Source organism: Phyllostomus hastatus, unplaced genomic scaffold (assembly GCF_019186645.2).
Source record: "Phyllostomus hastatus isolate PE091 unplaced genomic scaffold, TTU_PhHast_1.1 phas_contig_210, whole genome shotgun sequence".
Classification (NCBI taxonomy): Eukaryota; Metazoa; Chordata; class Mammalia; order Chiroptera; family Phyllostomidae; genus Phyllostomus; species Phyllostomus hastatus.
The window spans coordinates 14,333,036-14,347,846 of record NW_025333737.1 but is presented as its reverse complement, the minus strand read 5'-3'; the positions used below and the strand labels follow the sequence as shown (position 1 = coordinate 14,347,846).

Sequence of the window (14,811 nt, the reverse complement as noted above, 5' to 3'; positions counted from 1 at the left end):
GTTGGACAACAGAAGAACGATCTAAGGCAGACGAGTGGTTTCTGAGCCAAGAAATGAAGTTCCGGGGTTCCAATTATTTCCATTTTCAACTACTCCCCAAAGACTTATGTGATTAAATGTAAAATATTGAAAACAAATACCAATGGCTCTTGTTTTAAAGAAAATGCATTATAGCACATAAAAAATCTGAACTTTTCAGGAGGATTAATTAGGAGGGTGATTATTTGCATTGTAAAAGAATTCCTGATGTTGTAGCATCATATTTGGATAATAGTTACACTATGGGCATGGTCCTGCCATATGACTGCCCAGGAAGCTGGGACCATGGACCTAGGAGTGAACTTGGTGTGTAACAGAGAGGAGTGAATGTGTGAGCCTCTTTCTAGCACAGGAAGAATTGCCAGGTTAGTTCGCATTCAGGGGCCTGGCTCTATTTAATAGAGCCCACAGCATTCCTGCAGGTTGTCCTCCCAACCGCCCCTTGCCCTATATATACTCCCCCGTCCTATTCATAATAAAATGACACCTACTCAGACATTATGATGCAATTTTATTTTATTAGGAAAGGATGGTGGGCACTGGGGTGTCCCTTTCCAGGGTCAGGGGAGGCACTGGGGAAGGGTCAGAGAGATGCCCAGCGGTTAGAAGGCACAGCTACTTTCCATGAAGCGGCGACACTTCGTGAACCGCAGGTATGTCTCAACCTTGTGCAGGTCCTTCTTGAAGCAGGAGAGTAGCCCGTAGTTCTTGAGCACTGTATCATCACTACGCAAGTTTGTGTCAAACTTGTCATAGGTCGTTTGCCTGAGGATCAGCCCAGCCCGGGGGCTGCCGTCTTCCAGCTCCTGCAACAGGGAAGGAGAGAGAGAGACTCAGTCCTTGCTGGCGGCTCCCCCTTCCTCCTCCACGTCCCTCCCTCCCTCCAGGACTTAGAGAAAGGCATGGAGGGTTCAAAAGGTGAAAGGAGGAGTAGGACTTCTCCAGGGTCAGGGCTGAGCTGCTACACGGACAGCGGCAGTACCTCTCTTGCCAGCCCTCGTAAGTCCCCTACCCCTCAGCTAAGCCAGTGGAGCCTCCTGGCCCCGGGGAAGGGCAGGCATGGCCCCAGGGTTGGGCCAACAATACCATCCCCACCCGCATCAGGACTTGGATGCCTTCCTCCAGGTCCTTCAGCTTCTCATAGACACGGTTCGAGGTGAAGACCCGGCTGAAGAACTGCACAGGCCCGAGCCAGGACTGGATGAGCAGCAGGGAGAACCGGAGCAGCTCCATGTCCTGTGGGGAGGGGGGTGTGGTGGGCACCGGCAGCCGCGCCAGTGGTGGCCTCTGCAAGCCTCCGCCTGCCATCCCACCTCCCACTGCCACCCTCGGCCACCCTGGGGAGAAGGCAGCCCGGGGCCCGGGGCCAGGCACAGCCGCCCAGCTCCTGCGCAGAGATGGGGCCAGCCACCTTCTTAGAGAGAGGGAGACCTCTGTTCCTTGGCTGGGCCACAGAGGCCACTCACGGATTTCTGCCGAGCCTCCTCCTTGCCCGTGGGGGCCGGGATGGTCTCTGAGAAGCAGAAGGCAGCCTGGATCGAATATCTCTGGCTCTCTGGGACATACGTGCGCTCCTGGGAGAAGGAACATTGGCCCAGGTCTAAGTGGGTGCATGGTTCTCATCACTGCTTTCTTTGGAGCCTCCCTCAGTTTACACTCACCTGACAGCATCTTTACTTGGATAAAATCACCCTGAATTCATCAATTTCCTCCCATTATGTTGGGGCCCTTCCTGCCCCCCGCCCCTCACCAGCTTCCCGGGTTGCTTACAAACTCTCTGTAGGTGTCAGCAGCCAGTTGGTGCAGGTGCTGGGCCCGGAGCACAGCGTTGGCAAACAAGCTGGACAAGGACATGGTGGGGAAGGCGCCCACCTCCTCGGGCCAAGGCAGGCAGAGCAGGGCGAAAGCCAGGAGCACTGAGGTCCGGGGGCCTAGAGAGAGTTGCGGAGACTGAGAGTGGAGCCCCAGAGAGGAGGAAGCCTGAGTCTCCAGCCAGCCCTTTCCCTACCCCAGGGACCTCCCTTTCTCCTCTCCGTCCCCCAGGGCCTGAGAGCATTTAAAACTTGGCCACATGTCTGGGCACAGATGTCTGTGCTCACATTCAGAAACCCCAAAGCCCACGGTCAGTGCCCCCATCCACCTGCAGGCCCCCCATGTTGCCCCTCAATACACAGCAGGCCCAGGGAGATTTTAGGGGTACGTACCTGCAGCCATCACAGCTGGGTGAGCTGTCCACAGGTCCCTGAGCAGTTTGGGGAGCTGGGTCCTAGGATCCTGGAATTGATCCCTTGCGGACCCTTTTTATACCCTGGCCCCATCTCTCTCCTCCCCTGCCCCGACCTGTTTTCTCTATGCATTTATGTACGGGCCCTCAGGCCTCTGCTGATGGATAATTTAGAACCTCCTCCCACTCATCCTGTTCCCGCTCCTCTCCGGGGGTCATGCCCCCCGGGCTCATTCCCCTCTCCACTGTCATCAGCCCTGTGAGGGCTGCACACACAGGGTCCCAACCAGGGCGATTACCCAATCTGTCCTCTTTTTAAGGGGTGGGGGTGACAGAAGGGAGTTGTCTAGGCCCAGGTGCGCGCTGGCAGGACATCGCTGTGCGGTTGTCCCCCCGGGGTGAGGAGGGCCCATCTGGTCCCTCAAAGGGACACAGCCTGTGTCAGGGTGGCTGGGCCTTCAGAGCTGTGTCAACCCCTCCCTTGCTATATCCCTTTTCTCTTCCCTGTGCAGTTTCCTTCCACCCACCACAGAGAATATGTGTTTTGAAAAGGGGGTCAAGACAGCAATGGATTCTGGAGTTTCTGGGTACAGTTCAGGCCCAGATTCCATCTTCATCTCGCGCCATCCTCAACCCATTGGCAGTTGGATGCAGTGCTAACACTGACCACTAGAGGGCACAAGCCACGCACTGCCCTTCCTTTCCCTGAGAGTCGGGGCTCTCCCAGAATGGGTGGGCAAAGGACCAAAACTTTAGGTATGGGTGCTCTTTTGGACCTGCACAGAGATGCAGAATGGGAAGCATAAATCCCAGGAACAGACAGGTGCCACAAGTGCTTCCTCCCACAGCCCTGTCGCCATCAGAGAATCTCAAAGTTGGATGAGAACTTGAGAGTTTTGATTCTTGTCTGCATAGTGGGAACTCAGGGTACAGCAACCTGAAGGATGCTCTCTCCACTCATTGTAGTCTCCTCCATTCTGTTTTCTCCTCTTAACATTTGTACGGAGCGTATTAGGTTGTGAAGAGCATACTTGTGTGTTCTCACTTTTGAACCTCTCCATTCCACAGGGGAAGGGACCGAGGTTCAGAGAGGTCCTCGCAGGAGCGACCTCGGCCGAGGCTGCAGGTCTCCGAGGCCTCTCCCCATGTTGCGCCGTCCCAAGCCTTTCTCTCAGGCAGACGGGTGGGTGCCACCTAGTCATTCTAACTTCACATCCCTCTGAACACAGGGATCCTCCCTCTAATCACAAGGGTCCCTTTGTCTCGTCTTGTCCTCTCCTAAAGGACAGGTTGTTGTCCCTCAATTCCCAGGTGAGGATGGCCCAGAGACACAGTGTACAAGTTAGAGACCACACAGCAGGCAAGGCTAGGTAGGGCCTGGGAAGGCCAGCACAGCTGCCTTCCAGCCTCCCGGTGCCCAGGGTCCTGGCCATTTCAGCAGCTGGATGTTACCAGCCCCCAGGGATACGAGCAGGAAAGAACACATTCTCTTTGTTTAGACCTTTTGCCCCTTGAGTCTAAGAACATTTAGCACTTGACCCTGTGGTAAAACAAACAAGCAACCCCTTCTATGGGTGGTTGGTTATGGCCTTGGCAACCAACGTTGAAAAGTCACCGCCGTGGTCCACGATGTGCGTACTTGTGCCTCGCCACCTCCCCCTTTTAGGACCAGAGGGGAGAACTCCCTTTTCTCCCATCATTCCTGAACCATTGCCCAACCATGCCTCTGCTTTGTTATCTGCTGGGAGAACACTCGGGCCTGTGGGAGCTGTTCTCCAGGCAGGACTGCCAGAGGAGCAGGGTGGGCTGTCATCAAAGCTGCAGGCTCTGAGGAAGGTGAGACAACCCTTCCGTATTCTTTTAACTCCTCCAAAGAGGAGGAGCCAGGTGGGAAGTGGAGGAGGGTCTCTGAGCTTCTCACAGCCTTCTGCCTCCCCTGCCACTCCTTCCTCCTCTGTCACCTGGGGGAAGGAGCTCGGATGTGGAACCTCTCGTGACAGGCTTCCAGCTAATGCTGGGAGGCCTTGTATGTGAACTGTGGACCATGGGAGAAAAGCCCCAGGCCTCCCCTTGGTGTGAGGATATGAAACTCAGGTTGGGGACTGCTCGAGAGCCACGCAAGTGTGGCACAGAGGTGTGGCTGAGGCCCCTCACCAAGTAGGTTACTGCCAAGAGCAGATGGGACTGGCCAGAGCAGGGTGTGCCTCCTCTCACCACACCCACTGCTGTTGACCCAGAACGAGGTTGACCCATGGGACTCTGGGGACCATTGGGGGTATACCTTTTCCTAGAGGTCACCATGGTGGCAACTATTGGAAGAACTAAAGGGTGTGTGGTGGATGCTGGTGACCCTCTCCTCTGGTGGGACCTCTTCAGGCCCACTAGCGACGGAGACCACAGACATGACCCATCGTTAGCAAAAGATAAGTTTTGAATTAGATGGGATTTTCCCTCTAGTGCAGGAAGTCACACACCCTTTCTTGAGGCACCACCTGGGGCCAGACCCCTGGCTTCTCCAGGTTCAGAGACCGCCCCAAAATGACCTCTGCATGGTGGCCAGTGGGGAGCAGCTCTGGCTAACACGGCTGAGGCTGGCCTTATGAGGCTCGGATGATTCCGTTATCTTGGAGTCTGTGAATTTCAGTGTGCTGGGAAGCCCTTCATGTTTCCATACTTAACCATCTCTGGGGTTCTCTGGACCTGTTGTGGAAACTCTCAGATCTGTTCTTGATCCAAAAGTGCCCTCTTTTAGGCTTCCAGAGGCCCTTCGAGGTTCAAGTCTGTGGGGTTTAGGGCCATCTCATTATTCAGAGCCATGCTCGCCCTGATCTCAGCGACAGCCTCAGAGGGACTGGTGGCACCTCTTTTCCCCTCCCTTGGTCACTTGAGGCCCACACTTCCCACTGCTCAGTCTGTCCTGGCTTCCTTGGGGCCAGAGTCTGGGATTATCCCCAGGACAGACTTGCTTACTCTTTGCTTCTGTAACTGAACACAGGCCCAGCTGCCCACCACTTCAAAAGCTAGTACTCAAGAGGCAGGTGCTGATGTAAAGGAAAGTGGTTTTATTCAGGTGCCGGCCACCTGGAAAATGAGGGACTCTTGTCTCAAAGCCCATCTTGGCAGCTTAGGTGTCCTGGCTGGTTTACATAGGGGAACCATAGGAAGAGGGAAACTAAGGAATTTCTGGCTATGGGCAGTTTCTGAGCTATGCTCTTGGATGTTTCAATGTTATCTCCTGCGTACATCATCATGTGGTTTCATCACTCCCTCCGCTGATATCTGGAAACAGGACATGCAGGCAGTGTTTCTCCAGGTTCCGACATGAGTCACTGACGCTTGCCCAATTTCTTGTGGTCAGGGTCATTCCTTGGTTAAGCAGGAGCTGCCACTGCTGATGTCTATAAAATACTTATAAGGAAAATTTTAGTACATGAATCTTCCATGTGTTTGTTAGTACAAACTATTCTGTAATGACCACCTGATTAGTATGTTATGTTTACTTCGATGACTGTTACAATTCCCCACTCTCCATTTTTCCTCCATATCTAGGGAGCTATTGATGTCCTCTGAGTCTTCTGGGGGAATGAAAAATTTTAGCCTGTTGTAAAGCAAAATCCCGTGAATTAAAAACATATATATTTTTTAGAGGCACCTGTTGAACAGTATAATTTTTCTGGTGTGGGAAAACCAAGTCATAAAGAGTTTTGACACAATAATGACAAGCATTGTAAAGAAAAGAATAGTTAGACCTAGATTAAAAATTCCTCCTAATGTGCACTTGAGTCCTTGTGGTAGCCATGAAAATAGACTTGCAAACCAATCTCCAGTTCCCTCAAAGAGAGGGGGGTGGTAGTCCAATGTTTGTTGAAGCCAGGTAGCCTGTTGCTAGGTTTTGGTGATGCTTGTTTCCAGCTGAGCTGAGGTGTCCACGTAAGTACAGCCAGACCAGTTGATGGTGGTTATGCAAACTCCTCCTTGTTCTGCTGGTATACAGTGTGAGCTAATTCGATCATCTAAGATGACTTTAGCTAGAGAGTCCAGAGATTTCTGAATATCAGCAAGTAAGGTTACAGTTTCATTGGCTCTGGTGATTCAAGTCTTAGGGAGATTCCAAAGTACATGCCGACTTGCACCAAGCTAATACCGTACACCTAAAGAAATATTTGTCACTGTCTGGGATTTCTCTAGGGAGATCTCAGGCCGTCCGTGTGAACATCGATTGCTTGTCCTGGAGCCCCATCTGCCCAAACAATTGTACTTGCTTGTAGATCTCAGGAAGGGACCGTTCTCCTCTGGGGCCCTGGGGCCAGGCTGAAAGCATCTGGAGCTGGAGTGCATGTTCCAGCGGGACTTGCAGGTGAAGCTGCCACCTCTTAGGTGAAAAGGTTACTCAGTTTACAGAGCAGGTCCCATCCCAGCAGAGAGGTGGGACACTCAGGCAAATAGAGGAAGTTGAGGAAGCTGTGTGATAAGCTGTGTGATAAACTGTGTGATAACTCAAGGGTCCTGAGTTGGTATTCTAAGCCTGGAGAGAGATTTGTTGCCGCATTTGTCTCCTTATCTCTATGACTGAGACTGTTGGGGGTTTTTAGTCAATTTGGTGTTTGATAGGGAGTACGTGGCTCCCACAACTACTAAAAGTCAGTCAATGTGTTCCCCTCTGCTGTTGTACCTGGGGCTCCTGTGGGGAAATAATGACGGGTTGTGGGTGTCTAGCGGAGCTTTGGGCCTCATTTATCCTCTGAGTCACCATCTGCCTGTGTGTCTCTTTTTATTTATTTATTTTTTCATGCCTGTTGCTAAGCACCTGAGCTTTCCACCTTGGTAAACTTCTGTACCTGGTCTATCATCCTTGCTCAGATCTTGTCTGTGTATAAGTGAAAAATAAAGCTTTGAAGACAACTGAACTAGAGTTTAATGTCCATAACTGTGTATTAGGGTCTGTTGAAACACAATTTCTCCCCCTGAAATAACCTTCATTTTTATCAGAGCCAGATCAAGACCAAGTCATTTACTGCATTAAGTCCAGTTTTGATTCAGCCGGATTACTTGCATAAACATAACTGGGATAGCAATTGATCACATCGGCTCTCTCAAATGCACTTTGCTGGAATTTCCAGATTGAGCTTTCCTTAGCTGCACAGACAGGAAAGCCAAGCCACCCAGCTGCCATAAGGCTTTGCCTGAAATACCTATAACTTTGGGTGAGTTCCTCAAGTTCTCCAGGTCCCCCCAAATGTCCCCCAAGTGTTCTTGAGGTTCTTCCTTGCCATCTCCCAGGAAAGCAACCTTCACCCCTTACTTAGAAAGACTTCCATGAACCGTATGAATAAGTAAGGTACCACGCCATTTCTCCAAAGGGCTTTTATTGGCTTCAAAGTCAATCCTCATCCCTTAAAGTTTTCTGGTGACATCTGTAGTCTAGGCATGTCACTCTCAGACATGACATTCCAGTCAAAGTCTTTGTAAATAAAACCACAATTGGAAATTGGCCTTAGTTGTCCTGTTATGAAGAAATCAGATTCCTACTGGATTTATGCAAACAAACATATCGCCATGGAAATAACCCTACTCTGTCATTACGAGTTTCCCAATTCCAGAGGAATCAAGTAGGGAGAAAAATATAAATGCCTCAGTATTGCTTATGAATGTATAATTTACCAAATTGCTTTAAGAAAAATAAACAAGTTTCTTTATTTCTGAAAAACAAAAAGATGAAAAACAGCAATATTTTCAATAAAAAGTTACAAAAACTGCAATCATCTTTAGTTCATTCTGTCTCATAATCAATTTTTGTTTATGCTGATTATTTGCCAGTATTTCTATAGCTCCAGTTATTCCACAGGGTCCTAATGATCTTTATCCAGTTAAAAATATGATCTGAAAATTTATTCTCAGAAATATGTACTTTAGAGTAAGTCAGAGTGCTTCTGATAGATCTTTCTGAAGATGTAACATATTCGTAAACGCATCAGGGTAAAACAATGACTTTTTCTAAAGGACAAAAAAAACTTAAAATGATGTGGTTATAGATCGGATTATAATGCAATCAATAAAGGAATTTTTTTCTTTCCTGTAACAACATTTTAAAATAACAATTAGAATTACAAATGAAAGTATATCAGAACTCTGTAGACTCTTGGAGATTTTATATAATCTCTAGAACATCCATTTTAATAATAAATACATGTGTGTAGAAATGTTATTGAACCACAAGTGGGTTCCTGTTGCCTGCTGCCACCCTCTGGGCAAAATTCCAGAGGCAAAGTTTTGGTGATAAAGGAAAGGAGTCTTTATTCTAAAGACACACAGTTTTGGAATAACAGCTTCCCACCTGCCTTAGTCACTTAAGCCTATCAATTAAGGCTAAACCCTTTAACTCTTTAGTTTCAGCTTTAATCCTTAAACCTATCAATCAAGGCTAAACACTAACACCTGAGTTCTAGTATTCCCTGGTAGTTGGGTTTTTTTTTTTTAGATTTTATTTATTTATTTTTAGAGAGGGGAAGGGAGAAAGAGAGGGAGAGAAACATCAGTGCACAGTAGCCCCACCCCACTGGGGACCTGGCCAGGACCTGGGGACTCAGGCATGTGCCCTGACTAGGAATCAAACCAGCGACCTTTTGGTTCACAGGCTGACACTCAATCCACTTTTATCTTATGTCTACAGGGTTAGTTTACAAACTAAAACAACAGAAGATACAAAAGCTACACAATTTTGGAAGAATGGTAGGTGTCTGCCTCAGAGCTTGTCCCCTCTAGAACACCCAAAGGAGAATAACCCTGCCATCCTCTGCCAGGCCAGCCTGACCCTGGGCCTCACCCAGACTTTCTTCCCATCCAGAATACTGTCTGTTGGGAAATGCAGGCAGCTGCAGCATGATCATCCGGGCATCCTCGAGGAAGAAGAGAGAGAGCCTGAGAGCCAGTCTCGGTCCTCTTTCTATTTTAAATCTTCTTGCCCATAATTCCATGGGCTCTGGAGGCACCCAGCTTCTTGGCCAATCCCATCCTAGACTGCTCATCACTGCCTCAGGCAACCTCCTCCTACGGCCCCTCCTTTCTCTGTATTGAAAATAGAATATTGTTTTTATTTCTTTACTTGACAAAGCTTCCCATGTCCTTTAAGCATATCAAATGGGCCTAATTAGTTCAAAATTTTCTTCTTCATAAGGAGAAAGACCAAATCCCCACGGCATTTCAGGGACCCACTGGAATGACCCAAAGCCAATTTTAGGTCAAGACAAAGTCTCTTAAAATTTAAGCCCTTGGGAAGGTCGTCAAACATAATTGACCAAAAGATTATATATCATTATAGAACAATATTAAATTATTTATTTACTGAAAATGACAATAAACATATCAAACATAAATATAGGCTAGCAAAACTTTAAATTGATAAGAACAGATACTACATTTGATCTTAGCCAAAAGGCCGAGAAGCTATAGGCTAGCAAAACTTTAGTTCTTAGGATAAAGAACATGGGTTTTTAAGTAATCAAGTACCTGATTAACACAATATAACACACAACCATTTTTTTTTAAATAGAATCTTCGCTTTCTAGGTAGACACAGGCTGTACTCAATCCACTGAGTCACACCAGCCAGGGCTCAAAAACTTTTTCCTTTTTAACATACTAAAGAACCAAAGATATTGTGTATTCTTATTTTGATATTTACATTCATCTACCTAATTAAATTCATAATTCAGCTTAACTATATAATTTCCTCTTAAGATCTCTCCTTACAAACCTTCAATTTGCACACTCTTTGCAATGTACATAAGCCTCTGCTACTTATACAATCTTTCTGCAGTATATATAGTCCCTTTTAGCTTCTTCTTAACTCATTCAGAAATAACCAATTTTAGAAAAAATTATTTTCTCTTCTTTTTCAACAAGTGTTTTTCACAGGGAAACTCAAGAGTTAAAGGTGTTAGCCTTAGTTCACAGGCTTAAGTGACTAATGCCTGTGGAAAGCTGTTATTCCAGGAACTGGAATGCATGACCCTGTGACTGCAGGAGGCGGATGGGCAATTGTGCCCCAGGGTACGTGAGCCTGTGGTGTCCCCGGGAGGGAATGTCCTTGACTCAGATAAAGAATTGTTGATCAACAGATAAAGAAATAATAGGAAAATCGCAGTCACATTGCAACTCTTATCCAATTAAACTTTTCCCCAAACCCCTTACCTACTTTTTTTTCTCCTTACAAAAAGGTCGCCTTGAAATGAGATGTTAAGACAGTTTTTGAGGGTAGATTAACACTCCATCTTCTCAGATTGCCGGCCATCTGAATAAAGCATTCATAAAGATTCAATCCTTGTCTCTACTTACTGGTTGTGTAGTGACAGGCAGCATGAACACTGACTTTTCTGGTTTCATTTTCATATTTTATACTTTCTATTACCAAACCATACAATTTCTTTCCAACTTAAATAGAATTCTTAATTCTTAGAAACCTTGACTTTTAGTGACAATTAAAAGTAAGTAATTGGCATTCTTTAGATCGATCTTTTTATGAATACATTTCAAACTTTTTTATTAAAAATTATTTATTTACTTCTTAGAGATATGGGGAAGGGAGGGAGAAAGAGAGAGAGAGAAAGATCAATGTGTGAGAGATACATCAATGGTTGCCTCTTGTACACTCTCAACTGGGGACCTGGCCAGCAACCCGGGCACGTGCTGTGACTGGTAATCAAACCTGCAACCTTTTGGTTCACAGGCTGTACTCAATCCACTGAGTCACACCAGCCAGGGCTCATAACTTTTAGACACAGGTTGTTTTTTCATTGTCAAGAGGCATACTCCAAATAAAGTACAAGATACATTCATTAACAGATCCAAGTCCATTTTCTAGCTTCTCTGCAATAAGAAGTTAAAGCAGGCAAACTCAGATCAATTAGTATTTTAGTATCCTGTTATTTTAAAAATCTATATATTTAATAGTTTTCACCACTTAAACCCAGCAAAACCCCAAAGTTGCAAGTCATCCCAGACTTTGTGGACCTATGTTTAGCTGTGTGTGTATATATACACATACACACACATATATAATTACCAAAAAGCTCTATCAAAAATTTTTTATTGTAGTTACATCCATTCATTAGCTCTTAATGGTTATTACTCAAGCCATTTTCTTGACAAATTCTGTAACAGAGATAACATGAACTTATTCCTGCAAACTCAGGCAAAGCAAACATATATTTTATGTTAATAACTTTAAAAGGTATCAATTAAACTTAAGCCAGCTTTAATAGCAAACGTTTTTCCAGACCACATACTTCTGAAAAAGAAAAAACATTTGAGATAGTTCTCATTTATTTACCATACATATACACAGTATTATTAATAATTTTAGATAAGACAAGATTTTTATGTTTTAGTTTGTTTGCCCTTGGCAACTTTAAGGAGGCTGGAGAAGAGGTGGGGGAGGCAGGCTTGGCTGGCTTTAGCCGCTTGAGTTTAAAAGTGCCCATTTTCCTCCATTATATTGAAACGAAGCAGTCGCCCCTGCTACTTTTATAGGACATGTCGGGGGCGGGGGGGTGCCATTGTTCTCGGGGCCACCACAGCTCCTTCCTCTCTGGGAGGAGGACCCAGAATTGCTTAAAAGACTTATCTCCTCATTTTTCTCCTTCCCCAGTTTACAGTCGGAGGGGAGTGAGATCTTCCCCCCTCTCTGAACCATCAATTTAAATCCTTTCTGAATAGAATCCTTGCAGTGTAACAACATGAAAATTTGCACATAAGAGATCTCATCCCATTTACCAAACATTTGGCAAAACAATTTTAATTAGTCATTGACTAACAGTGGTAAATTGACAAATCAGCTAACTCGACCTAATGAATTCTCTGATGGAATCAAGACCAAGCTGTCCATTTCAAAAAAGAACCAAAACAACACCTAAAGCAAAGACAGACCTCAAACAATGAGTATTCTCAAACTAGATACTCTAAAAGGAGGGACTAGGACATTAGCAAAAATGACCTTCACAAGTGTTTTTTTTAAATTTTATTTATTTATTTATTTTTAGAGAGAAGGGAAGGAGAAAGAGGGAGAGAAACATCAATGTGTGGTTGTCTCTCATGTGCCCCTTACTGGGTACCTGGCCTGCAACCCAGGCATGTGCCCTGACCAGGAATTGAACCAGTGACCCTTTGGTTCACAGGCCCATGCTCAATCCACTGAGCTACACCAGCCAGGGCTACTTTCATAAGTTTTAAATGGCACAACACCCTGATGACAACGACAGAAGATTCCCTGTGTGAATGAAACAGCAAGGAGCAAGCCAAATCCTTAAAAGATAAGACAGCAAGCAAAGAATGACCACAGCCGAAGTTTCACTTCAGACAGACAAGAACTCTCAGAGCACTCCCAAACACACAGACAGATGAGAGCTTTCAAACAGAACAAAGATTCCCAACCCAGAAACCTGCAAACCAGAGCATGAAAAGTGTGCTCCGAATCCCACATGGCGACCTGGGATTTTTCTTAGTCACTGAGCTGTGTCTACATCGGGGCAGCGCGCATTGGCTCCTACGACTCCCACACGATTCAAAGAACCCAGACAGTGGCGCTGGGGGAGCACACCAGGGACTTCACCCAGTTTAGACTCATCAGCCCACCAGTAACCTGCTTCCTTTTTCCAGCAAAGCATTTAAAGTCCACTGATGCCTTGAGAGGGAGAGCAGGGAGAGTCCCTGAGATAAAGAACTCTCAGCAGCTGTTGGGAAATCCCTGCAATCCCTGCCCTGGGGTCGGCCTGCCCCAAGCAGCTGGGACTCCAGCCCAGGCACTCCGGGCCTTACCTGAGTCCACCTTATCCCACCAGAGTCGCCCCCAAATGTAACCAAACACTGGCCCTGCTGCCCGCCCGCTGCAAAAGCCAGCACTCGAGAGGCAGGTGCTGATGTAAAGGAAAGTGGTTTTATTCAGGTGCCGGCCACCTGGAAGATGAGGCACTCTCGTCTCAAAGCCCATCTGAGCATCTCAGGCGTCCTGGCTGGTTTATACAGGGGAACCGTAGGAAGAGGGAAGCTAAGGAATTTCTGGTGATGTGCAGTTGCTGAGCTGTGCTCTTGGGTGTTTCAATGTTATCTCCTGCGTATGTCGCCATGTAGTTTCATGGCTCCATCCACAGGTCCACGGCAGATACTTGGGAACGGGATGTGAATTGCTCACACTCGCCCAATTTCCTGTGGTCAGGGTCATTCCCTGGTCAAATAGGAGCTGCCACTGCTGATGTCTACAAAATACTTGTAAGGAAAATTTTAATACACGAATCTTCTATGTGTTTGTGAATACAGCCTACCCTATAATGACCACCTGATCAGTGTACTCTGTTTACTTCCATCGCTGTTACGCTTCCAGCATGAGTCTGAACACCATGCTGATCACTCAGGGCATTGAGTCAAAGTCTTTAGAGGATATTGTTATGTGGGGATTCCCATGGGCTTCTCCAGGGGAGATGGGGAAGACCAGCATTCCTGCGTGCCCGCCATGTGCCAGGTGCTGTACTGGGTGATGAAGGGGGAAGGCCCATTTCACAGAGAATGCTGAAAGAGGTAAAGCAGTTTGCCTGGAGTCTCCTGGTTCCTAAAGGATGGCTGCCCAGAGCCTGGTGTTCCCACTGCACCAAGCTCTTTAGAAGCCTCCTTTAGCAGAGACAGCGGAGCTGCTGGGTGTGGACAGAGCTTTCCTCGGCGCGGTGCTGGTAGGGCAGCATCCAGTCCCCGCTCAGGTGTTCAAGGAAAGTGGGGGCCACTGAACGCAAGGAGCTGCAGCCCAGAAGGAGGTCCACAGGCACCAAGAAAAGCGACAGAAAAACAACCTGGTGTCACCCGATTTACTGAACCAGGCCACATCATCCCTCACATTTGTATTGCACGTTTCAGTGTGCACCGTGTTTTCACTTCCTTTATCTCGTCAGACCCCAGGGTTAGGCAGAGGGCTCGGGCATGGAGGGCAGGTCTTGGAGCGTGTTGTTTACAACTGGCTGAGGATCTCTGAACCATCTGGAAATGCACAGCAATCTCCATGACTGAACCTACTAAGTAATTTCTACTTGGTGCCTGATTCCCCAGGGACGCAGGCTGATTGAAAACGCAGTCGTAAGGACCAAGGTGTGTTCAGCAGCTGGGGGAAGTCTGGGGTGCTTACCTGATTGGTGGCTGCAGCTGGAAATAACTTCTGCCTCCTTTCACCTTATTCTGTGGTTATGTGTGGGCATCTTTTTTGCCTTATGGGGCTGTCAGCTCTTTGAAGCTGGGTTCATGCCCTTCACTCGCTCATTCATTCATTCATTCATTCATTCTCTTATTCATGTACTTGCTGATTCAACAAGTCATTATTGCTCCTTCCATTTGCCAGACATCACACCAGGCAGAGGGGCACACGGAGATGAGCAAAAAACATGATGATCGCTTCTCTGCTGGAGCTCACAGTCTGCAGGGAGAGCGACTTAGCTAACAGATAAATAGGTAATGGTAAAATATATACAGACTTTTCACATTGTGAAAACTGCCATGAAGGAAATAGCTAAGATA

General features: G+C 46.9%; 1 protein-coding gene and 1 pseudogene across 1 annotated transcript; both read right to left on the bottom strand.

Moving 5' to 3' along the window:
- Window positions 1-641: 641 nt before the first annotated feature.
- Window positions 642-2,482, bottom strand: LOC123816860 (somatotropin-like). Its single transcript, XM_045836083.1, has 5 exons — window positions 2,441-2,482; window positions 1,810-1,989; window positions 1,506-1,613; window positions 1,135-1,275; window positions 642-845 (listed from the first exon to the last, which is right to left on the bottom strand). Exons 1-5 carry the CDS (start codon window positions 2,480-2,482, stop codon window positions 642-644), a joined length of 675 nt encoding a protein of 224 aa, XP_045692039.1.
- Window positions 2,483-9,595: 7,113 nt separating this feature from the next.
- On the bottom strand, window positions 9,596-9,710 carry LOC123817821 (annotated as a pseudogene).
- Between the last annotated feature and the right edge of the window lie 5,101 nt (window positions 9,711-14,811).